Below are 27246 nucleotides of genomic sequence, written 5' to 3'. Positions count from 1 at the left end.
TGCGAACAACATTGATCAATGTAAAAATGAGCAGAACAAATAAAGAAAAATGCTAGATACCTAAAATTTGGTATTAAGGTCTCTATAGTAAGTTTTTAAATCGGAAAATCGGTCTGTAATAAATTTTTTAATCTTTGCGACTTTATTACACTATATGGGTAACAAAAGCTGTAACGAAAATCGTAATAAAGAAAGAGCACTTTTTATTCTAAAATTGAGGGACCGTTCTTGCTCTTCGGCTTAATTTCTCGTAATTCTGTAAACATGTCCATTTATTATTATTTGATGCCCAAAATTGGAAGAGATCGGTCGAGATTTTTACTGACTCCCAAACACCCAATATGATAATTCTCCTACTTCAGGTAATTTTTATACTATACCAGTTCTTCAGGGAGATAACTCAAAAAATAGTTGATATTGAAACGCATAGTATGATTGTAATTGATTCCAAAAATCGTTGAAATAGTACTATAACTATTATCAATATAACTATTACTAAGATTTCATCAACATTTTATAAGAGCTATTAAAAAAATCTGAAATATCTTACTGGAACTGATGCCTTACCTCTGTAACAATTTCAAATTTTCAAAAATTTTTCACCTCAGCGATTTTACTCTTTGCAAATTCGCTTACAAGTACTGAGGGCATGCATATCGAAACTGATACAACTGTGAAAATTGATATTGTCAGATTAAGTGTGTAAGAGACTTACAGCATCGAAAGCTGTTTTGCGGCTTTCGTGGTGACGCGCGAATGACAAGTTTCACTTAAATATATGCCTTTCTCTCGTCCGCGCTCCGCCCTTAGCCGCAAGTAAATTTTTATTTTGCATTTAAAAAGTAGGGCACTTGAAATTTTATATAGCAGTAAAGCAACGACAATTCGTCGAATAGGTTGTACAATTGTGCCGCGCAAACGAATTGCAAGCCAGCGTATTTCAGACTACAGACAGCGAAAGCACCAGCGAAACACTAATGGAGCAATTAAAAGCGAAATTGGCGGTGGTGACCGGCGCCAGTTCGGGCATTGGTGCCGCCATTGTGCGCGATCTAATTGCAGCCGGTTTAATTGTTATCGGTTTGGCGCGACGCTACGAACGCATGGAAGCGTTGCGCCAAGAATTGTCCACCGACGAGCAGCGTGCGCGCTTTCACGCCATTAAATGCAACATTGCCGATGGAAGGGATGTGGCAGAGGTATTTACGCGCATCATACGCGACCACGGACCCGTGTATGTGTTGGTCAACAATGCCGGTTGCTTTCGTTTCGGTCAATTGGCCACGATGGACGAGTGCGAGGTGCAGGAGGTGTTGCAAACGAATGTCATGGGCGTGGTCAATTGTACACGCCATGTGTTTGCCGCTATGCGGGCGCACAGTATCGATGGTCATGTGATATTGATAAATAGCATTTGTGGACACAAGGTGCCGGTGATATCGGACGCAATGCCGATCTTAAACATTTATCCGGCCACCAAGTTCGCGTTGACGGCTATTAACGAGATTTATCGGCAGGAGTTCAAAGGCTTGGGCACACGTGTGAAGGTGACGGTGAGTACGTGGCGTAATGGTCGTGCCGCCATTGAGGGGGGATAGTGTAAAAATGTCGGATTTAAATTTCAATTTGCAAGCGCTTTATTTTGTTGTAGGAAAAGTGAAAATTAAATGGCAACCAAGTGTAAAGTGCAACAATTTAACGTGAAAGTAAGGACATTTAACTGGCTTTTGAGTGGGGAATTGTTTCTGAAATGTGTAATGTTAGCTTAAAAGTTTAATAGTGTCTGATAAATTGGGAAAAATGAAGATATTTTTTATTATTTCTTGTAAATTCTTAAAACGAAACTACCTTGTAATAAAAGCTTTTTGAGTTAGTTTCGTGTTTGTAGGCCCATAATTTGCCATAAAAAATAAAGAAAAGCCCCCAAACTAAAGCGTGGAGCTTCTTATGACTGCTATCAAAATAAAATTTGAAGGTATGTAAAGCAATACTCTTACTAATCAAGGGATAGGCTAGGAATCAATTCATCATTGCTATTGGTTATTGCATCACCGAACAAATTCCTGATTTTTCCTTTACGCGCTAACTTGCGACAGACTTGTGGATGGCTGTAACTGCTGGAAAAAGAGCTCAGTGGGTTTTTTTTACTTCAGGTTCTGTACAAAAAACCTAGTTGCGGGCTTTCAGACCATTGCAGTCTATCAAGAAGGTTATCGTCCTGTATTCACTACTCAAAAATTACTTGGCTTCATGTTTGGTTATATTGAGTTGTGTCGGGATTAGACTCTTCTAATTGTAGCGGTATCATTAAAAAATGTAAAGCTGTTGAACTCGTAAGGAGAGAGCTTCATTCTTCTGACACGGTTTGATATTGGATGTCTGAATTTAGCTTTATGAGATGTTTACATAAGGATTTTATTTCCGACGTTTTACGTTTTAAGATCTTAGCATTCAATATTAAAAGTTAAGCTCATGGGCTCATTCCACTTGGCGGCTTTAATGCTCTAAGGTTATAAAAAAAATATATATAGCTCTTAATTCTATTTTCTCTGAATTATATATCATTTCACACTCACGTATTCTCCTTTTCATATTTTATTAAACATTTTATATTTTACTAGAGCATCAGTCCGGGTCTGGTTGATACGGAGATAATAACAGAAGACCAGAAAAGGTTGGTCGATGGCAAAATTCTTACGCCAGAAAATGTTTCAGGCGCCATAATGTATGTACTCTCGCAGCCGCCAAATGTACAAATTTACGAGCTGATAATGAAACCCGTGGGTGATTCGCTTTAAAATATACAACAGTTGCTTTCCGCTATATTGTTTAATTATTTTATATAATAAATTTTTTTTAATCAATTTACATACATATTGCCCCATTTATTTACTATCTATACAGTAAATCTGTATAGTTTTAACTTCGAGTGTCCAGGATATAACTAAAATTTGGACATTTCCTTTCTAAAGAAAATCTAAATGTGGCGTCTATCATAAAAGTGTTAATGACTATTAGAAACGAGTAGATGTTGAGGCAAAGGTAGAGTTGTAATAACATAAATCTTCTCAAAAAGTAAAGTCCTATTTAAGCTATAGACATATTCTTCGTTGTATATATATGTATATGTTTCTAAAGATGTATTAACGATAAAAAGCTACTTTGGTTTAGTAATCTATGGCACGAGCAGTTGTAATCAAATAGTATGTATGTTAAGTCTGGCTAATTCAGACCAACGATCATGAAGCTAGAAATATATCCTGGACCATCGTAATGATCTGCATTTCACACACATATGTGCATACCTGGTTTGCCCAATGCCAACAAACTTGCGCTCGAATTGAAGCAACAGTTCGAAAGAATTATCAAAATTTAGTTTGCTTAAACACTTCACTATTTTATGTCACAACATATGTACATGTAGATGTATGAATTTATGCAAGATTTGTGTGTCGTCTCTCACGTCCTTTGAGCTCATGAAAAGTAAACTGACATAATTTTAATATTTTTGGCAAAACTCTTTCGAAGAGCAAATGCGCACTGCACGAGTCTAGTCTGTAGTGGCACATTATGGCTATTCAAGAGTATCTAGCAGCAAGCGGTGCGGCTAAAAACAAATTTTCTTCATTTCTTAGCAGAAAAAAACACATTTTCTAATATTCATCGCATTATTACCACATCAAATATGAAATCTACTGCTGCCGTACGCATCAACACAAGATATTGGATAAACATTTGAAATGAACTTTGCATGCCTTGTGCCGTAGAACTCCACACTATTATGTAATATCCACCGAGAAATGTGGAAAATTTTAATAATAAAGCCATGCTCCTCTGGTAGCACGCTGCCTATGATGCAGAGCTTGCTGCCATATCAGCACACAGTCAACTTGTCACAAGCTAAACATAATATTGAAAGCCTTTCAGTAGCTAGTACTTCCAATGGCGAGGCATGTAGCAGCTGGCATGTGACAATAATAAGAAGAAGATCGTGTCGTTGGTGACTTACCTTTATAAGTTTGTTCGTTGTTGGTGTTGGTTTTCTTTGCTGAAAAAAAATGAAATGTGGAAATATAATAAATGTAAATCTGTATGTTGAGTAACGGATTTATGAATATTTGTAAATATATTTGTATATACTAGGGTGGTCCTTAAAAATGAAATGAATGAAGAGTGTTGGTTGACAAATATTGATAAAAATTATTTTTTTAAACAGCTGATGACTCTTATAAAAATTTCGTTTCTGTATCTCTACTGGACGTGCTTTGGTATTGTGAAGCTTCATTTATTTTTTAAATTTTATGGCATTAAAAAAAGGAAATGGGTGGCAACAATTCTTAAAAATATTTCTACTCCATGCCTCCTTAGTTTGATATCGATTTAGTATTTTAACTTAAATCAAAATTAAATTTTAATTAATTTTAAAACAAGTGACTAGTTCATAATTTTTTTATCAATTTTTCTTACATAAACAATTTTAGTTTCCCGCGCAAATTTTTAATTCATATTTTTCCATTTTTTTTTTATTTAATATTTTGAAACTGGTGGCAATCCAGTGGATCTGGAACTCTTTTAAATCTTACGCTTTATAAGTATTGTAATATTTAATTTATTTTATCTATTAATTTCTAATACAAATTTTGAACAATTGGCAACTCTACGCAAAATTATATTTCCAACTTGTAAGAATTCTTTGTTTTTTTTTTTTTTATTTTGATATCGATGTTATATTAATCTGTTCAAGTGAATATAGTGAAATTTTAACCAGGATTGCTTTTCAATAATAAGGTTTTTTAATTATTATCCGAAACATTTTAGATATGCCCTGGTATACACTTATTGTTATTTATCTACACATGCAGTCTCCATTATATTTGTTATTATAAGCCAAAATCTTTTATGCGGTTATAGACAATTCCATTTAGTAAAGTCACCTCAAGTGTCGACCGCATTGTAAATGAAGTCTCTGTGGCTAAAGCTGAGCTTTTTGTTCGTAGATATTGTTGTCGGTGGAAAGGAAAGCCAAAATTCAATACAAAAAGTAAGACATGCATATAGTCAAAATAACATTAAGTGAGGGGATTTTTAAGTTGACTAAAAGCTTAATTCTTAAATACAGATAATAATATATGATAGGCTTTTAAAGCTCTTAATTTTATCAGATTTCGCATATAAGATTTTTATACTTTATCTGATCATACAGTAGAGATCTTCTAAAACCACTTCACTAAACTTTAATAGATCTATATAACATGCCAAAGATTCACTAACTCTCTTTAGAATAACAAGTTGTTGATAAACGCATCTCTGAATTGTAAAAAATCTTCAAATGATTTGTCCAGTTTTCGTTTTATGTTAATGCTCTCCAGAAGTTTCAGAACCTAGAGTTTTAGTCTTCTGCAACATCGTATTCCAGCAAAGAAGATTCATCAATATGTTTCATTGTTGTCATTTAAAAAAAAAATGGTAATCAAATTAGTCGAATTAATAATGGTTTTAATATCTCGGCTACACATCTTCGCTCTTCGACTCCTGAAGCAACTTTCAAGAGCTTGTTAACATTTGGTTAAACAATTGCTAAAGAAGGAATGATTATGATAATATGCAGTCTGATAATGAGGTTCAATTTTAGTTTGGAACAAATCTCTAAGATGTTGAAAATAGGTAAAATTTTGAGATTTTAAGGATATAGTGCTTAGTGAAGCGGTATAAGATATTTCTAACTTCGGTTTAGAAATTAGAATTGGACTAATAAACAAGTGAATTCCTTTTTTATTGTTTTTAGACTGGAAAGTCGAGAATAGAGTCTAAGAGTTGTGACTTCTGTAGTTTCATTCGAAAGCAAATGTTTCGGCCGGTAGAAGTTCATCAATCCTCGCCGGTTTGCAGGAATAGACCATAGACTTGACGTAGCCCCACAGGAAATAGTCTAACAGCGTCAAATCACACGACAGAGGCGGCCAATTGATTGGGCCATTTCGTGAGATAACACGTTCACTAAAATTGGTTTGTGACTTGTAGCACCGTCCTGTTGGAACCACATATTGTCCATATCATCCAATTCGAGCCAAAAATATTAAAAGAAATACATATTATCATTGAGCAAACCGTAATTTTTTTGGTATGCAATGGTGACTCATGGAGTACTTGGGTGGATTGCTGCCTGACCAATAACACATATTTTGTTTATTGACGAAGCCATTGAAAACCACTTTATAAGAGTCAGTGGAACCATGATTTTTCAGCATGAAGTTTGCGCTACATCGATTTGTGTCAGAATCTGTGTAATGGATGGTCAGAGAGTAGCTGAACCGATAAATCTCTACGGTAAAACTCAGTCGATTTATTGATAATTCTGACATTTATATTTATAGGAAAATTTTCCTTTGGAAGATCAGTAATAAAACTTGTTGTTTAAATATTTGTTCTTAAGGAGATGAAAAGATGAGATGACATACGTTTTAAGTAATAACATTTTTGCAAATATTTCAATATTGTAACTAACAATGTCCAAGTTATTAATATTTGACTTAAATCAGCCTCGCGCATTTTGTTCTCTTAAAAAATTGCAATTTTACACTCTTTAGTAGTTTACAATGGCTTAAGTTGTTTCTGCGTGCGAAATGTGTAACTTTGCTATTGTTCTTGCTTTTTGGCACACACGAATGTGAAGGTCACGAGAACGCAACCAAACAGCGAAGCAAGTAAACTACGATAAGTGCAGAGCTTTTATATTTTTCTAGACAAACCAACAAAAAAATATACACACTTTAGTACACAGCCCACGGTGTATTCATCATGTGTGTACTCATGTATGTACAGTATCTACTCAGATGTACTCTTGAGAGCATTCACGCCCTCATTTGCCTTACTGAATTTCAAGGTCTAGGAAACGCTATATGGCAACACTTAACGTCGGAAAGCAGAACATGCTGCTAAAATTGTTTGGTGGAGTGTGAGTATACAGCATATACATATATATGTACTGTTATATGCAAGTAGTTTACTAAAGCGTGTCTTGGATGTGCAAACATAAGATTGCGAATGCGAGATTCTTGTTTTTCGCCTTGAGACAAGTGGCAATAAAAGTTCCAGTTGAAAACTTATACATGTGTATATTTAGCTTTATAAGTGACCTTCTGTTCTACCGAGAATGGGGTTTTTGAACTGCATCTTACATTTGAAATTACGTAAAAAATAAATGTTATGATTTAAATGTGTTCAGCAAGAATAAGAGCGGGGCGAAGAATCGATATGGATATTTATTTTTCGCTGAACTTTGCAGAAGGGTCTTCAAGCTAATGAATGGTTCTCGGCACAGAACCATAAAATGAGCTCTGATTTTGCATTTTAATAGATGTCTCAAATAGATAAGGATATAGCATAGGTCACTAGGCCCCCAAAGTAAATGTGGACGAAATCTGACAAAACAAAAGAAAACTACCCGTTAATTAGAATAAGTAGAATCATATATCTTGCAGTTCCCACGACGATTGGGAACAAGGAAAGAAATTTATTCATTAAGGATATCACTATACTCTATCAAATCCGGAATGGCTATAGACCGAAGAAGACAATAGTAATAATTTGATATTTATAATAAAATTGCTCATACATTTAATGAATTTTTTAATAAATACTATTATGTAGGAAAAGGGCATGGGCATGTACCTAATGACAAATAAAACTATAAAAATGTTGCGAGAGTTTAGGAATGTCAAAGCCACAGTATAAGGTGTATTAGGTATATATCAAAAGGTGTGACAATTTTACGATGGATTTAAAGGGGATGATCTATTCTGTAAAGCAGCATTGTCCACGGCCTATGCGCACAATAGCGCACGGACAAACCAGACACCTCACACCAACATGTCGCGACAAGTGTCTGTGGAAGCACGATTGTGCTACTGTATTCAACTTCGTAGGCAAGCAAAGCAGAATTTTGCGATCAGTTGACGCTAGAAAACAGAACGCACTAAAAATGTTCCAACAAATTTGGGAAATATGTTATTTTTTTATTGAGACCAATGAAAAGCATGCAGAATGCTTAATTTGTTATAAAAAAATAAAGCGTTGTAGCAAACATGATATAAAAATACATTATGAACGTTGTCACAAAAATCTTGTAAATATCGAGGGAGACGCCCGAAAAAGTCTTCTTGATAATTACAAAAGAAAATTTTATTTACAATTAAATTCTCAGCTATACTATCAAACAATCACATTTCTGATCTCATTAGAATTAAACAATATAATAAAGAAATAAATATAGATAGTTTAGTTGACCGTAATTTTTAAAAAGTACGTTTACTTATTTGTACGCACTGTTCCGTATTCGTGTTGTCTGCTCGTAACTTTCCGAATGTACGCTAATAACCAACACAAGCAAACGTGCTCACAGTCACGTTGGACAACACTGCTGTAAAGACACACAACTAGATAATGTTTTTTTAAGGACATACTTGTAGAGCTTCCTTGATTTATTTTAACTTAAACAACATGGAGTATAATAGTTTTGTGCATCTAACGGTTGTTTGTAACACCTAAAACTAAATGAGTTAGATATAGAGTTATATACTCTGTGAGGTATCTTAATGGAATTAAGTGGGTTTATTTTTTTGCTGACAGTGCGTCTTGGTATTCAACTTTTTTCTTTATTCTAGTGGGCTTTATGCATAATGGATTGAGCAAGTTATGAGTTTTGATAAAATATCGCGCAAACACTTTCTTGAGAAAAGATCTTTCTTTTTTGAGCTTTATTATCGCATGACTTTTTCCTTGTATTCCCAATATGCCGTTCCTTTTTCTAATTTTATCAGAATATAACACAACAACCTTTTATAATATAAAGTATGACCAACAACTGAACATATTTCTCCATTAAAACTTTTTAAATTAAGAGAGTATAAAATGTTCGGTTTTCTGATGATCTGAAAATCTGTATTATACATATGCCAAAATACGGAACTCTGCCAATAGTGGTGAATACAATCACATAAAAATTAAACCATTTTGTGCTTTACTAAAATAGCACACCTAAGAGCAATTGCCGGTCATTAAAACTTCTTATAAGCCTACGATAATAAAAATCAACTTTAATTTCGTAGTAAGCATACAGCGAATAGCTAGTGAGAAGTTCAATTTGATTTCAATTCGAGCCATTCGATTTTTATGCGCTAATAAACAGACTTCCTGCCTTACATTTAGCATGCGAAATAGATTCGCTTAAATTGCAACCAAAAGCACAATTTCATTTCAGCTTCAACTAATTAACAACACACAATCTTTTATCTGCGAATTAATTCATTCACGCGCACATTAATGTCTCCGGGGAGCAAATAAATTCGTGCCACGACCAACAGGCACAAACACCTCACATATACATACATATGTATATGATGTCTATGCATGTATGCGGGCATATGCCTAGGCAGAGAGCGTTTTAGCGCCCTAAATATGTCGTAAATTCAGTAAGCAATTTGTAAATTTTACCAAACATACCCCTAAGCTGTAGCGGCAGCACTCTCAGCGAAATGTCGCCAAATGGCAATGGGAAGACCAGGACCCATTGCGGCGCATATTTATGAAATTACAAATCGGATAATGTGTAACAAGGTGAGAGAAGTGTGGGGTGAAGCGGAAGTAAAGCAGTCAACACTCTTGGTGTCTGTGTGTGTATGTGTGCATTTAGCCTGAAATATGCACGCAAATGAACACTTAACACCTGTAATGCCCCGCAGCGGCAGGACAATTTAATGACCACAGAAAAGAGGCAATAGCGGATACTGCACAACACACACACACACCTAATCTACGTACAGACATACATTCATATAATAACAGTTAGTTCCACAAAACCGTTATGCTAGTCCGCTATATGCGAGTGTATGTATGTAGACTGCACACTATTATAAAAGCCCGTACAAGTAGAGTTAATAGTTGGCTGTGTGGTCACCTGCTGTTTTCTCGGCCCTGATGTTATAATCCAATAACAGTAACAACAATTAAATTTACGCCAAAACATTGCGAAATGAATTACTGTGTTTGTAGTAGTAATATGAATTGAGGAAGAGTGAAATGCCAAATACCGAATACGTTCTTGACCCCAGTACGCGTTTCTAAAAGTTCTTCTGCGTTCCAAATCCTAGTTAACTTAAGATGGAACAGTGTTTTCCAATGACGGGGAGTTCGAGAATTCTGCGGATAGATTCGGAACTGTGTACTGCTTCGAACTAACCCAGAGAGATGGATCCTTGGTTGATCATAATTCGGGATCTGATCCGGTTTCGTTAAATCTACTGTGTCTGAACTTTAAAACTCTAGAGAGCTTTCATGACTGCCTAATTTGTTATTAACACAACTACTTCTTCAATGGATATTATGATTCCCGTTGGTTAGTGACAGACTTGAGATTTAATTAATTGTATATGAATGATTAGGGAATTAAGTGGGTTCTACTCATATTGTTCCGGAAATACATGGCTTCAGGAGGAGTTATTTAAATATTTACATCAAAAGTAAGCCCTTCACTTCACGGTCGAACTATTATTGAAAAACATACAAACCTTGCTAGAATGTATGAGTAACTTGTGTATATGTACATACGTTACTATAAATATACATATATGCACAAGCAAATCTTTAATGTGTGTTCTAAATTAGTGAGTGTAATTTGACTCACATAGGCTGTGAGAAACAGTTTAAGCGAGAGAGTAAGTAGATATATAAATATACATAGTACATTCATGAATACCAGTTCATTATATCCATTGAGACGGAAATTACCCATGCAAAAACTTAATTAAATCTAAAAGTAATTGCAATAGTAAATGGACTCAAACCTAATCTATAGGCACATGCCTATACACATTTATAAATAAATATTGGCGACTAGCTTTATGATTTAATAGTTAACTTGTGATAGCAAATGTTAATGGAAATGTTGTAATTATTCTATTGTTCCATATTCCCTCTTCAGTACAGAGCCATTAATGCCATTATCATATTATATCTAGAAGTAAAAGATTATAACAAATGACCGCAAATAGAAAGCAATAAGCGACTTTAATGTATTTATGCCAGGGTTGTAGTGTTGCGAAATTTGAACTGAAATCTAACAAACTAAGACGTTTTGCGAGTAACTATCTGTCGCAGTTGGTGTTGAGGTAAATAGGTCCATCTGATTCGCTCTTCTGTAGAAGTACATATGCTAAGGCGATACTTTCTGTGTTCATATACTATAGACGATCTAAAAATATGGGGTTTATAATAATGAAGTCAAAAGCAAACAAGTGTAGCTAAACAATTAATGCTTTGAAATTTAGTGCTAAATCCCTATTACCAGACTAGTTATTATACTAGGTTAGGTTAGGTTAGTCTGGTCGGCCTGCAGGCCACGCATAGACCAGTTATGGTCCTTTGCGATACCAGAATGGAGTGCCTTTACGTGTTCCCTGAGTAGTAGTAGTTTAATAGTTTATGATGCTTCACTGACGATATCTCTTCTAACTTATCGTACTGTGGGGCCCCTAAGTACCTAAAACGTTGTCTCGCTAACGCAGGATAAACGCACAAGAGATGTTCCACTGTTTCCTTGGTGCCCTGTTCTTGACATTTTCTGCATTCCTCCCCATCTGACAGCCCCATTTTATAGGCATGCGCCGCTACAAGGCTGTGACCGGTAAGAATGCCAACCATGGTCCTACAGCCCTTTCTATCGAGCTCCAGTAGGAACCTTGTATATTTTTGATCTACCGCTTTGCACATGACTTTTGCAGTTTTACACCCCGGCAGATCCTTCCATCGAGATATGATTCTTCTTGCCATGCACCTGTCTATGTCATCGTATAGAATGTGCATGGATTTAGCGATGTTGATCATGTTTCCGGGTGACAGCTGTACACCACTCTTGGCAATCCCGTCTATTATTATACTAAGAGAAGACTGTTTTTAAAGATAATTCTGCGAAGAAAAATATTTCAGGCACTAAAGTTTGTCGTAATATATGTTGCACATGTCTGGACATTGGAAGCATTCAATAAATTGTGTATAAAGGATTTCAGATTTTTCCTCAGGCTAAATTAACTCATCACAAAGGTAGTTTCTGATAGTAATTACTCACATGATACTCTGAAAACCCGATATATGTATGAAGCAATTTAGCCCTTTAAGGGGACCTCCCCATTCTCGGTTTAAAAAAATCGATTTCTTTTAATATTATTCGAACATATAACTATTCAAGAATGTGAAGAGCGAGAGCGTCTCAAAAACTTAAACGCGTTTTCTCGAAACCGTGTTTTTACGACTGGCGCTTGAAGTTATTCAAAACCTATTAATCCAATCGGTTCCAAATTTGAATACGTTATTTTATACATATGTAGTTTTGGTATGAACTTGGATAAATCTAATCGTTGAAGATCTTCTTTCCTTTTCAACTTGATTTGTGACTGAAAAAAGGCGATTTTCCAAAAAAAAATTTCAAAGGTCCGCCATTTGGTTAATTTTTGTGCAAAATTAATAATCATAGTTCATACCAGAGCCGAACATATACTCTCTCTAATCCGTTGGAATTTTTGGTTTCAGATGTTCCTGTGAGCGGAAATCACATGCGCTGCCGAAAAGAAAGGCTTTTGTTTGATCACAAAGAACAACAACAACAACAACAAAAAATTATTTAAAATTTGTTTCTTCTTTTTTAAGTCTTCAAATATGTAAATGTATGCAAAGTTACAACCCTTAGATGTTAGTTATTCCGCATACTACGACGACCAGGGTATCCTGGTGCTTAAATCGAATTTAATTATATATTCATCCACCTCTCTTTAAGAAAACCGATCTTCGACTTAATCGATTGGACTAAGGTTTCGAGACCGCTGCTTTTGAGTATTCTTAGCAACATAAAAGGTCTAGAGTGTCATTCATTGCCTTTGCACTTTTTATTAATTTAAAGGATAGTTTGAGTTGCCTACTTACGCTCAGTTAACCAATGGTTAACTAGGTAAAGTTGACCAAGTTGATTAAGGACCCAAATCCAAGATTCAAAGATGAATCTTATCCCATAAAAATAAGCTCGTGTGATAGATATCCCATTGAAATAGATGTGTCGACTTTGGATTCTTGTCTAATAATAGAAGTCAGTTCACGATTTCGTCTACTCTACATATCGGTTAGTATATGAGTGAGTAGAGTGAGAAATTATTAAAATGTTTGCAATGGGTCCAAACCACATAGTATTATATGACAAATGTTATGATTTTCCTATCCTTACTGACTTTATTCGAATATATCGTTCACACAAACAAGAACTTATCGAAATAATTAGTCTATATATTCCTATTGCCCTTATAAAACGAATGCCTCTATGGAGTATTCTTGGGGATAAAGTGGTTTTATTTTAAACAGAAGTTTCGTATATTACTTTCGGTCCCTACATATGTTAATACGCTTTTTCTAATCCTCTAGGCAAAATTTGCAGTATATGGCTTTTGGCCAACAACAAAAACACATGCTGTATACATTAATATGGTCAAAGTAGTTGCTTTCCTCACATGTAAAAATATAAAAATGTTAAATAAAAGTACGTATTAGAGCAGCATGGACGAAGGCGCGTGGGTCACAATATAAAACAATCAAAAACAAAAAACATAAAATTATGCGCATAAATATTGAACGCGCATATGGTCGTAAACGAAATCGTGTTCATGGCATTTAAATAGTCCAAACAAATTGTGGCACAAGTTGGTGTTTTTTTGCTTTTGTTGTTTTCATATTTTACATATTCTGCTGGTGTTTTTTTTTATTTTTTCAACAACCTTACTACAAAGCGTGCAACAAAGAGTTGCAACGTGAAGAAGGCACTTACCCACCACACATACATATATGTATATACTTACAAAGGAAGACAGTCGTACTCAGGGAAAATAAAATTGTATATAGTATTTACATGTGTATGTATGTATGTGTGTGTGCGCGCATATAAACATAAATGTTTGTGCTGCAAGCATAAGTGTATGCTTCTATTTATACCGCTGTGTTTACCGTATGCATATTTATGCTTGCATATGTGTGTGAGTCTACTTACAACAGCTGTTCAACGCTATTTCGCCTTTGGTCATAATTCAAATTTGCAATTTTCTATGCAAATTTGTTGCAGATTTCCGGTGAATAATGCACAAGAAAGCACCGCCAACACCAACCAGCAGCAGCAACGCTAGCGCTTACAGAAGGAGCCGCTGCTGCAGCGAGTAACGCCATGTGTTACTTTCGCCACACACACACTCACACGTATGTACATCTGAATGCATTCAAAGCATCAAAAATAGTATGTATATGTGTTTGTGTAGTTGTAGATTTACAGTACAGGATATTAGCATTTTATGCTGCCGCCCATCTGGAAAGCGCTCACAAGAAAAATGTTGCACTCATACACACACACACACACACACGTGCATACAAACATATGCAAATTCGCACACAAAAACATCAGTTGTATGCGCATACATTTGTACTTTAAGTTGTTAACGAAAAGAAATTCCCAAGGATTGCATAATTTGCAGTCAAATTAAATGAAGAAAAGCGTCGCTTCTTCAGACAACTTCGCGCAAGTTTTGAGTAGCTCATGACTTTAATTAGTTGGTCGCAAGTACATTCGTTAAGATTTGCATTCGTGCATTTGAGTAGGGTTGCCAAAGAAATGTGAATTCATTTATGGGTTTGAGTTGCATATAATTTATTTTTATGAATGAAAAATTATATATTTTTAATTCTGGGTGATAAGAAGCATCGCTGGTAAGTGTGGAACTTGCTTAACCATGCACCATACCACGGGAACTGCACTTGTTTCGTTGGATGTCGTCGTATGCTTTAAGCTCACACTCTCGTTCCGGTGCTCATCTATACTGTTATATGTTGCTTTGAAACTGCTCATGACCAGTGTATTGTTTTTTACAATATCGCATCATTGATTTTTTCTTTTCGCTGTTTAGCGCAAATTAGTTATACCAAGCGCAGCCAAGTTCTTCTCCGTTTGGTTTTTCCAACAGATTGGCGGTCTTCCTCTTTCATTGCTTTCACCAGAGGGTACTGCACTTTAAAATTGGAGTGCTTTCGTCCATTCGAACAATATGACCTATCCAATCGTTCATCTATGACAAGGACTCGATGACTGAGTCTCTCTTCCACCACGAATCCCACACCAAATTTGCTTTCTTTTATAGTAGGCATAGCTGCTAGGACCTACTCGCCTCAGCCCTTGACCCATCCAACGTATTTCTTGGACATTCCCAATACTTGGTTTAAGAGCGGAAGGAAATCGTGAGCTGCTTGAGCCATATGCAAAAGAATCGCTTCTGGTCACTCCCAAGTGAATGACCGTCAGAAATTTTCCTCCCATTCGTGAACTTCTACACATGACTCTATCCGCACATTGTTGTAAAATATGTTTATTACTCTTCGTTACATACTTGTTGTTATTTTAAAGACTGAAACAGTTCAAATTAGCTTTGATATATTTATGTCCTGTGAGGCTTTGGACATAAAAATCCATTGACTAATAATCTGACTAATAAGGCATTCAGGATCATACAATGTGTCTAAATCCCTTTATCGCATTTATCTCATATCTTCTAGCATAATAAACTAATAAAACTAAAATACATTTTTGTTTGGTTAGTTGATATAAGTGTACGTAGAAACTCCGACACCAAAGTCCACTCACGACTTGCGCCATTTTACTTCTTATAATCTAACCTTCTTGTACGGTTTATTGTAGTGTCGAAAAGTGCGGTGGTATTGATGGACTTGCTGTAAAAATAAGAACCGGCAATTACTACCCTTAAAACTATTAATATGCGAATAATTTCCGCAATAAGTTCTTGAAGTAGACCGTGATCAAGATAACTACTTTAGGAGATGTATTTTTTCTAAACTAACCAAATACTTTAAACTAGGAGAATTTCGTTGTCGGTGGTGAAACAAACGCAAAATAAAAGGAAAAGCTCCTCAGTACTCACAGATATTTTTGTCGTTGGGGGATAAATTAGCAGATGAGAAAAAGTCGACTGTTTTCATTCCAAAAATAAATACTACTGCATTGTAACAGTTCTGGTGTTAAAAATTGTTGTCTTACCATGACCATGCTCTGCCCATCATAGTATCAGTGCATCTATTTAGTCAGAATAGGAAAAAAATCAAGAATATTAACATTAAATTTCCTATCTGACTGAGGTGTTTATTTTATAATTTACAATTTGTCTGCAACGGTTGTATGCTATCCATAAAACTAATACTTTAATGCTATGTACTCTCATACATATATCTTCATATGCCTGAGTGAGTTTACTGTACACAGAAATTCCGTATTTAAATACGCAGCTTGTCAGTCAATCAAGTTGTAATTTGCTTTAACATTCAAGCGGTACTCGTATCAATAAAATTAACGATGTGTTATTTGAACTCTCTCCGCTCCTGCTGCTAAGCACACATGCAAGGCATACGCATCGGGGGTACTCAGGCATACTCATGCGTGCGTGTGCAAATACAAATGTATAGCGTTAGGCGCACACAAGTGGTAGCACTGCTTTGTAGACAACTGTAAAAGTTTCACCGTAATTTGATTTATCTTTGAATTATCTAAACATCTAAGCGATTTAGTGATTCGTTAAGCCAACTGGCAGTCCGCGGGGCGTGAGGTGGGAAGTATGCAAAGTTCTAGTAAAAGCACTTAATGCCTTGCATCACCTGAAGTGATTGGGCTGAATTTTATGCCTAATAAAGCGTTTCCATTATTTGCTGAAATGTCTTTGCGAGTAGGTGCAAAGCTTGAGAGCCTCGTCTAATCGCGGCGCGCTGCTCGCACCACGTACGCAACCGGCGGGTGTATAAATATGCAATCAGCGAAATTTTTTCTACAACTTTGTGCGCAAAAAGAAAAATAAAAGTGAAGAAAAGCAAAAAATAAATAAAAATCGCAAATCTATAAAAGATATCAACACAAGATTCGTTAAACTCGTGCGCAAATAACACGTACGAAAATGAAGCTTTCGCATTGAAATACAAAAACAAATTTACATATGAGTTGTGCTGAGCGCCTCAAACGCGGCTTTTACAGTAATTTTGTGCCTACAAAGTGGAGCAGATTAGATTTTTATACTTTAAAAGTTGGTTGCGGTAGTACCGAGTACACAGGTGGTGAGTATTGAACCAATAAGTATTTCGATGTGAAGAGTTGTTGGAGAGAAGTGAAAGGAACATAAAGCTTTGTTTGAATCTCTGGTGACAGTAGATGTAGAATCACTTAGTTTACCTTCAGATTATATAGAGCTTTCTATACTATAATCTGGAGTGTTAATTTTATCTATTGTGGTCTTCGAAATGCGTTCCAATCGGAACAATTAAGAGTAATTAAATCTACTATTGAAATTCTACTGAAACGGCACCCAGTTCATTCGGGATGTTATTCTATAACAACTTATGACGTATTCTCCGCGACCGTTACTTGAGCATTCTCATAGATTCAAAACTGAGGTTTAAGATGAGAAATAATGTTTTAAAGTTGCTCTAATCTAATCAAAAACAAGTAAGGAAAGGCTAAGTTCCGGTGTAACCGAACATTTTATACTCTCACAATTTATTGAAGAAATTTTATTAAGATAACGCACAAATTTACCCATAAATTCGGCATAAAGTTTAATAGAATAACGAAAATCGTCATATATAGATATGAGGGCTGAGGTAATTCCTGAACCGATTTCATTCAATTTCACCAGCAAGGGACACTATATCCAATACTATACGCTCACTTAATTTTGCTAAGATATATCACATATTAACCAATACATATATGCGTAATAAAGCCCAACGAATTTTTGAAAAACCTATAATTAGGTATATGGGAGCTAGGAGATGTTGTGACCCGATTTTAATAATTTTTAGAACTGAGACACACTATTGGAAGAAAACAATTTCCTCTGAATTACATTAAATTAGCTAAGAGATTTACCCATATTTTCGGTTAACCTTAGGCGCTGAGTTCAACATGTTCGATATCTGGGGCCTTGAAAAGTTATAGTCCGTTTTCGACAATTTTTTCACAAGTGATGCCACTGATCATATACTGTATTTGTGTAAAGTTTTATTTCGCTATCATCATTGGTTCCTAATGTATATATTATAAAGTGAAGGATTCAGATGGAATTCAAAATTGAGTTATAAAGAAAGTAGTCGTGGTTGTGAACCGATTTCATCCATTTTCCACACATGTCATCAGGGTGTCAATAAAATATTATATACCGAATTTCATTGAAATATGTCGAGTAGTTCCTGAGATATGGTGTTTGACCCATAAGTAGGCGATGCCTCCCCATTTTCCAATTTGTAAAAAGATCTGAGTGCAGCTTCCTTCTGCTATCATTTCTGTGAAATTTTGTGTTTCTGACGTTTCTCGTTAGTGATTTAACGTACTTTTAGTAATTTTCAACCTAACCTTTGTATGGGAGGTGGGCGTGGTTATTATCCGGTTTCTTTCATTTTTGGACTGTATAGGGAAATGGCTAAAATACACGACTGCAGAAAGTTTGGTTTCTATAGCTTTATTGGTTTGCGAGTTATATACAATTACATTCAAATGTGCCCCTCCCTAATGCGATCCTATGTTCCAAATTTTATTTTCATAACTTTATTTATGGCTTAGTTATAGCTCTTTATGTGTTTTTGGTTATCGCCATTTTGTGGGCGTGGCAGTGGTCCGATTTCGCCCATCTTCGAACTTAACCTTCTTATGGTTCCAAGGAACACGTGTTCCAAGTTTCATTAAGATATCTCAATTTTTACTCAAGTTACAGCTTGCACGGACGGACAGACGGACAGACGGACAGACGGACGGACGGACAGAAAGACATCCGGATTTGAACTTTACTCGTCACCCTGATCACTTTGGTATATATAACCCTATATCTAACTCGTTTAGTTTTTGGACTTACAAACAACCGTTATGTGGACAATACTCTCTTTAGCAACTTTTGTTGCGAGAGTATAATTATGTTCAGAATTTCTGGTATATCTCGATTGCTAATTTTTCGACGTAAACATTTCTTACGATCTCTTGACCTTCTATAACTGATTTCAAGGACTGACATTCTCATTAAAGTGGAATCATTTATTTATTGTCTAAACTGTCAATCGAGACTGATATGTGCCAGTTTAAATTAATGTGTTCTTTAGGGTGTTTGGTCAAGTTTCTTCATCTATTTGTAAACTACATCTGAATGTTATCCGACAAACGGATCCTACAACTGTTAAGCATTAACAATACGATTGAAGAGTTCATTAAAGATTGACATATGTAGTAAGTAGATATTCAAGTGTTTTTAATAGAAATGAAATACATTAAAAAAGGTAAAAAGTAGTACCACGACATGTCCAAACGAACGATAATATTTCATATCTAGTTAAATTACAGGAATTGTGAAATGATAGTACTTCCGAGCAAAGAAAATTCTTAAGCCTACTTACTGTTAATCGAGTAACTTTTCTTTGACATTAACAAAGTAAATTTTATGGGATGTCTAGGGGATTGATGTAATTTTATTAACACAACCTATTATAGATCTTCTCTTCAGTATATAATAGCAAGCCATGTTCATTAATTGAAAGTAGAAGTCTTGGACAGAGTAGGCAACTGAAAAGTAAAGTTCTTTCTCGACGAACACAGACCAAACTCTACAAGCCCTTCTACATACATAGACGGACACAACATTACGACGCAATCTGCTGTGAAATACTTCGGGTAAGGATTGATACGAGACTCAATTATAAAATTCATGTTGAGAAAGAGTGTGAAAAAGCTGCGCGGAGGAATTATGCCTCCAGACTTAATGACTCTCGAACTTAAGCGAATATACAATAAAAGTAAAAGCGCAGGTCACAAACTAACGGTGTCAGAGCGTAGAGAAGAAAGGCAAGTCAGCTTGAAAGAATGGCAAACACACAGGGATTCATCAGGCAAAGGGAGATGAACATATCGTTTAATCCCAAACATATAAGCATGGGGGAACGAAAACACGGCGAAATAGATTATTACATGACTCAGTTCCTAACCGGTCATGGATGTTTCAGGGAGTACTTGTATAAGTACGGTCACGATAAAGGAGTAGCTTGGTCTTTCTGTGGAGACAGTAACGAGATCGCAGAATACATGGGAAATATATAAATTCGGAAATATATAAATGAGCGCCTTTTTTTTGGAAAGGGAAGTATCTGATCGAATAACACCAGATAATATAGTGCAATATATATGCTGCATTCGAGGTATGTTTGGAATATAATGGAGAAGATGACTGTCATGGTCCAGAACAGTATGCAATATTGGCTGGGCGTGGTCCCGAATAAGGTGCACCTATAGCGGGCAGTACGAATCGTGCATGTAGCAGTAGCAGAAGCGTGTACGATGTCAACATCCTATGAGACGGCACTGGGAGTGTTAGAGAGGAAGGGTTTGCGGAAGATGTTTGTACTTTTGAACATTCCCAACGAAAAATACCGCAGACGATGGAACGATGAGCTGTATGAGTTATACGGCGATCTTGACATACATAGTTCAGCGAATAAAAGGACAGAGGCTGCGCTGACTAGGTCATGTTGTTTCAATAGACGAAAACATTCCTTTGAAAGTATTCAATGCAGCACCCGCCATGGAAGCAGAAAAAGAGGAAGACCTCCACTCTGTTGGAGGACGTGATTGCACTTGGTATCATCAATTGGTGCCAAACAACTAAATGGAGAAATGAATGGCGCGCTGTTTTGTGACTAGCCTCGGCGAGTCATCTCGGGATACATTGGAAATCCGAATTCACAACAGAATAAATAATAAAGAGTGTATGAATACGAATTCCGCTTCAAACCCCTACTGTGCATAGAGACAATGAAGAAGAAAACAAAGTGTCCGCTTAGTTAACAGAATGGTGCAACAATTTCATTCCAAACTCCTTATTGAATAAAAGAAGAAATAAATTTTATTTGGCAATTATTGAGCTTGACAACAATTTTGCACTTTAACACCTTGGCCACAAAAATTTCTTCATGAAAATTGCAAATGATAATTTAGCACTTTCTAGTTGAAAAGTTTTGCCGCAACGGCAGAGGCATAGTGAGCGCGTTGAGCGGTATAAGCAAATGGTGTCAGCGGCAAGTTGGGCCTTAATCGATATTCGATTTAACGCTTGCTTAATCGACTTGATTGCAATTTATATCCATCTATCGGCGTATTGATGAGCTGGCTGTATACACAGAGTGAGGAGCGCAGCGCTGTGTGGATACTTTTTGCGCGCTTGGCCTGCTTATGCTGCCCGCATGCATTTAAATACATAAATATACGTATATATATAGACGGTGCTGAAATAAATATATTCCAATTAATTTGACCTTCAGTGGCAGTGAACTGGTTTCCTTTGGCCAATCAGCCGCATTTCCATGTTGCTGGCTTATCAGCGACGACGTTCGTGAGCCAAATTTACAGCTACGATAAATGAATTTCTCAATATTACCAATATAAATATTACTATTTACGTATATAAGTAGATATCTGCTGCTGTGCTGCGTGCTCACTTTATACGCGCGAGTCACGCACGACCTCACCGACTGGCATCCGTTTATGTTCCATTTCCGTTTCCGTGTCAGTTCGCGTTGTGCAGACCTGATTGGTTGTCGGGTTATTGTTGTTGCTGTTCACTAGCTCGTTGCTTTTCTTAATAACCTTACTGTTGCTATTTTTGCTGCTCTGTTTTTTTGAAATGTTTACCTGCTGACATTCCCTTGTCTCATCCTTGTCTCATTGTGGCACCCAACCAGCATTCATTAGTGGCGGAAGAAATCTATTTTATTTCAACACCGAGTCGATTTGGTGGCTATGTTTAATGATTGTGTGTACATATTACAAGCATTTACATCGATAGTATTATTATTACAGAGTAGGAAATTGGATACCGAACTGACCAAAACATCCGCTCGAAATAACAGAATCATAATAGATACTTCTTCTTCTTGACTAGCATAGACACCTCTTACGCGGTTATAGCCGAGTTCACAACAGAGCGCCACGCATCTCTCTCCTTTTCGCAGTTTGGCGCTAATTGGTAATACCAGGTCTTTCTACACCTGGTTCTTCCATTGGAGTGGAGGCTTCTCTCTTCCTCGGCTTCCACCAGGGGGTACTGCATCGAAAACTTTCAGAGCTGGAGCAGTTTCGTCCATTCGAACAACATGACCTAGTCAGCGTAGCCGCTGTCCTTTTATTCGTTGGACTATGTCTATGTCGTCGAATAACACATACAGCTTATCATTCCATCTTCTGCGGTATTCGCCGTTGCCAATGTTTGAGGGACCATAAATCTTCCGTAAAACCTTTCTTTCGAAAACTCCTAGTGCCGTCTGATCGGATGTTGACATCGTCCACGTTTCTGCATCATAACGTAGGACGGGAATGATGAGGGATTTGCAGACTTTAGTTTTTGTTCGTCGAGAGAGGACTTTACTTTTCAATTGCCTACTCAGTCCATAGTAGCACCTATTGGCATGAGTGGTTCTGCTTTGGATTTCAGGGTTAACATTATTATCGGTGTTGATGCTGGTGCCTAGTTATATGAAATTATCTACCATTTCCAAGTTATGACTGTCAACAGTGATGTGAGAGCCAAGACGAAAAATGCGCTGACTCTTTGTTTGATGACAGGAGACATTTCGTCTGGTCCTCGATCCATCCAGGTCCATCCCCTTTCCTGTCAGAGGTTTTGGTGTTGCTCAACGTCAGCTTGCAGAGCCGTATGTTGAAAGCAACTTTAAAATCGTCAAAGAGTTGGTGTGTGTCGATCCTTTTTTCACGTGTCTTTTCCAAGACTTGGCGCATGGTGAATATATGGTCGGTACTTTCACAAAGTAGACGACATAAAAACTCAGCGAATGCCAGAAAGCGATGGACAACACTTGCGGTCGAGTTCTAACAGTTCTCTCATACTCAACATTTAATTCAGGACCTGTCCCGATGCCTACTGTTTCTGTTATCTTTCGTCAGAAAAAGGCAATGTAATTATCATCTTAAATTCCTCTCTTTCTTAACTCTACACAGACCCCTTACACAATCGGTCAAAATAAATCGACGAACTCTAAGTTGTCTGCAGTTCTAACTTTCCAAAGGAGTTGTCACTTAAGCTAGATTTTAATGACGAAGGGCATCTTCATTGTTATCCTCTTGCACTGTATTTTGTCAGGAATTTGCTGCTTTCAAACATACATAATTAGATTGGTCAGTAGGAAACATCGAGGCAAAGCAACCGCCATGAATTGGTCCTTGATCATTGGCGCATAGCTCATAGGCTTCGGCTGATATCTGCAGTCTCACAAGAACGTCATAAAAACAAATTTTAAGGTAGTTATTATTTGTCATGCAATAATTGAGTCTGCGCTTACAGATGCGAGGTAATATTTTCAATAAGAAAGTGGGATTTAAAGATACCCTGATCATATACAATACGAGTGTATAGCGCTGAGATCAGATGTTGGTAAGTACATATACCGCATTTAAAGGAATATTCAATACGGTAGTGATCGCCTACAGTCTTACTCAGCTAGCTTCAGTACAATTATCCTGTGAATGGTTCTCTCCAAATGCTGACGGATTTTTATAAGAAGCTCACTGAGATGAGACATACATACATACCAAGCGCGAATGCTAAAAGTAAACATAGTATAACAGTGGTCTGAACGAAGGCGAGGTAAAAATATTTTGACACTTTCTTCCCGACTGGACGAAAACTTTTGGGAATCGAAATAAGCGTCCTAAACGGATTACCGATAGGCTCACGCTTACGCTATACCGTTTCATGAGTTAGTTTTGATTCATATCTAGCTGTCTTTGGTATCACAAAGGGCCGGTAGTTTCACTACTTGAGTGAGATTCGCGTGATCTCAGTGGTGGGGATCACCGTCGAAACCTAAACTAACCTATTATTTAGCTCACTCGTCTATGGAAAACACTTAAAATTTTGCAGTCGGACCAAATTCCCTTACGGATATAACACTCGCACTCACTAATGTGTCTGTTTTTCACTTTGATTTCAAACCACAAAACGACTTTTTCCCCACAAGTACATGTATAAGTGCACATACAAGCGACTACAGTTGCGTGAAAATGTTAGTTAACATTGCAAATGACGCAAAAAGTTGCGAACGCCGCAGTGGCTCATTAGGTGTACAAATAAAGGGAGAGTGGTTAACGCTTGAGGGGCGGCAAGCAAATTTGCCAACACGCACACTTAGCCGCCAATTGAACACTTATCGAATGCGCTTATGAGCATTTCAAAGTGGGAATTGTTATTGTAATAGCACACATACATATGTGTGTATTTGCACTTGCGTTGGGAAACTGATGCCGAATTCACTTAAAGCAAAATCAAAATCAATAAAACGCATAAAGACTGACGTGCGCACAAACTGATTTGCATACACACATACGTGCATACAAACAAATACTAAATATGTGTATGTGCGTATGTGTGTTTGTAGATTTCTCTATGTATGCTCTTACAGGCTTCATTGCTGACATCGCCGCTGCTCGTACAATAGCAACAGCAACATGAACTGGAGCAGAGCAGCGCACAACACACAGCACATATTGCACATTAGTTAAATCAATTTTGTCCATCACCCCGCTGGCAGCAATGAGGCGTTGTTGTCAGCTGCGTTGAAGTGAATGGCATAGATAGCAAACATAATTGCATTATTGGCTCAAAATTTTCGCAAACAGCTGATGGCCAGCAGATGTGCGTATTCTCGTATGCATAACCATGAAGATAAGCGCTTGGATGTGTGTCTCTGTGTGTGTATTTGGTAAAAGGGTTCTCACTTTTTCTAGGGTTTCGTTATAATAATAACGGGATCCCGGAATGAATTTCGGTATTAGTATTACCGTTATTCCTCTTTTTAACTGTCGTAGGTACCGCTTAGGCGGTTATAGCCGAATTCACAACAGCGCGCCACGCATCTCTCCTTCTCGCTATTTGGCGCCCATTGGTAATAACAAGGGCAGCCAGGTCCTTCTCCAACTGGTCCTTCCAATGGAGTACTGCAACGAACTGTTTTAAAGCTGGATGGTTTTCGTCCATTCGTACAAGATGATCTAACCAGAGTAGCCGCTGTTTTTTATTTGCTGGAATAGGTCTAAGCCGTCGTATATTCGCAGTTGCCAATGTTCAAAGAACCATAAATCTTCCGCATAATCTTTCTCTCGAAAACTCCTAGTTTCGTCTCATCGGAGGTTGACATCATGAGGGACAAGTAGAGTTTGGTCTCTGTTCGTCGAGAGAGGACTTTTTACTGCATTACTGTTATATATTAACGTTATTGACGTTTAGATACAATATAACCTCAGATAGTAGTGAAAAGTATGTTCCTAACACTTTATTAACTTTCTTTGAGTTCTTATTATATTCTTATTTTAATTACTGTGGTCTCATGTCTTTTCATCCTCGGGAAAACTATTTCTGAGAAGGTATATTTTAAGAATCTTTGTTGTTTTCCCTTTTCTACTGTTTTCTAATATCTCCAATGTCACGAAAAGCTTCAGTCCCGGAAAAGATGGACTTAAAGTAATTTTTGTTCATCCTTCTGCATACTCTTTCTTTATTTTCTCCTTTGTTAAAGTTAATTTAAGCTTATAAAAAATATTAGTAATCCCGGGATAACAGCTTATTGCTATTCAGCCTCTAGTACTCGGTCCATAAATCTACAACTTTGCTTCCGCCGTTTTCCAATAGATGTCTCTAGGGTCAAGCACTGGTCGATTAAATCGATTTTTTTTTATTCCATTAATCCAACAAAATATTTGTAGAGATCTGTTTGCACCCCAAACTTATTCTCAACTGAAAATGTCACTTTTTGAGAGGAATTCTCGATATTTTCGGGAATTTTTGCTTTTCTTTTTTAATTCCAAGAAAAGTGCGACTGAGGCTTATCGACATTTGTAACATCGACATTTGTAACCGTTTTTATAAAAAAAATCCTTTAATCCTGTAAATTTTTACACAAACGACAGAAGCAAAGTTGTAGTCCTAAGAGTAAAACCTCTTCTCTTCATCCTGTAGTCATCCGAATATGTTCATTGAATATAACAAGTAAAAGAGCTTTATTTTTTCATTTTAAAAACTCCATGTATTTTACTATTAATACATGGATCATTGCATCTGTAGAGATTATCCGGTTGATTAATGATTATCGCTCAGGGCTATTAGTCTCTCAGCATATGATTAACTGATAAGGTTAGAAGTTTAAGTTCGGTTATGTTATCGTACGGATTCTTACAGATCATTTTATTAAGAGTAAGTCCTATCTGAGATTTTAATATTTAATACCGGACACGACTTTATCTCCATAAAAATTAATCAAGTATCTAGAGGAGCTCAAAAAAAAGATTTTCTAAAATGATATTGGGATCTTTTGAGAGAGAAAAACTATTCGGTAGGTGACAAGTATTTCTCAATATTGTTTTGACTAAAAATCCGAATTATCTGACTCAGTGAAGAAGCTTCGTATCAGATAGAAAATCCCTTAAGATCAACATATTTCGGGATTATCCACATCAGTATATCTATATGTATATTCATAATAGCAAGTTGTTGCTTTCATGCTTTTACAAATGTAAACTCTTTTTTAGGATGTAGAGCTGAAGCTGGTAGTTGGAAATTCATTGGGTTCTGAGCGTTTTGTTTACCAGAGAACCGGAGCAGCAGAGATTTGCCCAGTATTTGAGCTAATAATGCATTCAACAAATCCAAAGGAGGCACTTCGCAAGCAAATATGCAACACAAGCATTGAATACTGTACAGCCACACACACACATGCGACTACTTACAAACACATAGACAAATGAACACACACACATCTACACTTGCTGTTGGCCTAGTAGACAAAGCTCAAATTGTTGGCAAATAATTTAAAATCAATTTCGTATACTGAATTCTTAAGTACGACTTTGCTTTGACGTGGAAGGAAGCGGCCCAAAACAAATGAAGGATTAAACCGGAAGCCCAGCACACGACATGAATAGGCAAAAGTTAACGGAGTAAAGTGTTGCAAAATAAACACTCAAATAAGATGGTTGCGTTTAGATTGTTTGCACATTTGAATGGATTCATTGAAGTAGCATTGATTGCCGCTTGACCGAGAGCAGCTTGTCTTTCCAGCAATCCATAAATAGGCAAT

General features: G+C 36.6%; 1 protein-coding gene across 2 annotated transcripts; it reads left to right on the top strand.

The window, feature by feature from the left end:
* Nucleotides 1-848: 848 nt before the first annotated feature.
* Nucleotides 849-27202, top strand: LOC105215491 (farnesol dehydrogenase). 2 transcript variants are annotated; one of them, XM_054230762.1, is made up of 2 exons: nucleotides 849-1553; nucleotides 26699-27202. In XM_054230762.1, exons 1-2 carry the CDS (start codon nucleotides 978-980, stop codon nucleotides 26912-26914), a joined length of 792 nt encoding a protein of 263 aa, XP_054086737.1. In that variant the 5' UTR covers nucleotides 849-977; the 3' UTR covers nucleotides 26915-27202. The 2 variants fall into 2 exon arrangements, with proteins under 2 accessions (XP_054086737.1, XP_011187737.2); XM_011189435.3 differs by lacking the exon at nucleotides 26699-27202 and adding an exon at nucleotides 2622-2872 and having other exon boundaries at nucleotides 850-1553.
* The last annotated feature ends 44 nt before the right edge of the window (nucleotides 27203-27246 follow it).

Source organism: Zeugodacus cucurbitae, chromosome 5, assembly GCF_028554725.1.
Source record: "Zeugodacus cucurbitae isolate PBARC_wt_2022May chromosome 5, idZeuCucr1.2, whole genome shotgun sequence".
In the NCBI taxonomy this organism is placed as follows: domain Eukaryota; kingdom Metazoa; phylum Arthropoda; class Insecta; order Diptera; family Tephritidae; genus Zeugodacus; species Zeugodacus cucurbitae.
This window is presented reverse-complemented; position numbering and strand designations above follow the sequence as displayed.

Coding starts and splice junctions, on each gene's coding strand:
- LOC105215491 (XM_054230762.1), top strand. CDS start 978: ATGGAGCAATTAAAAGCGAAATTGGCGGTGGTGACCGGCGCCAGTTCG. Junction 1,554..26,698: donor GCACACGTGTGAAGGTGACG/GTGAGTACGTGG, acceptor ACTCTTTTTTAG/GATGTAGAGCTGAAGCTGGT.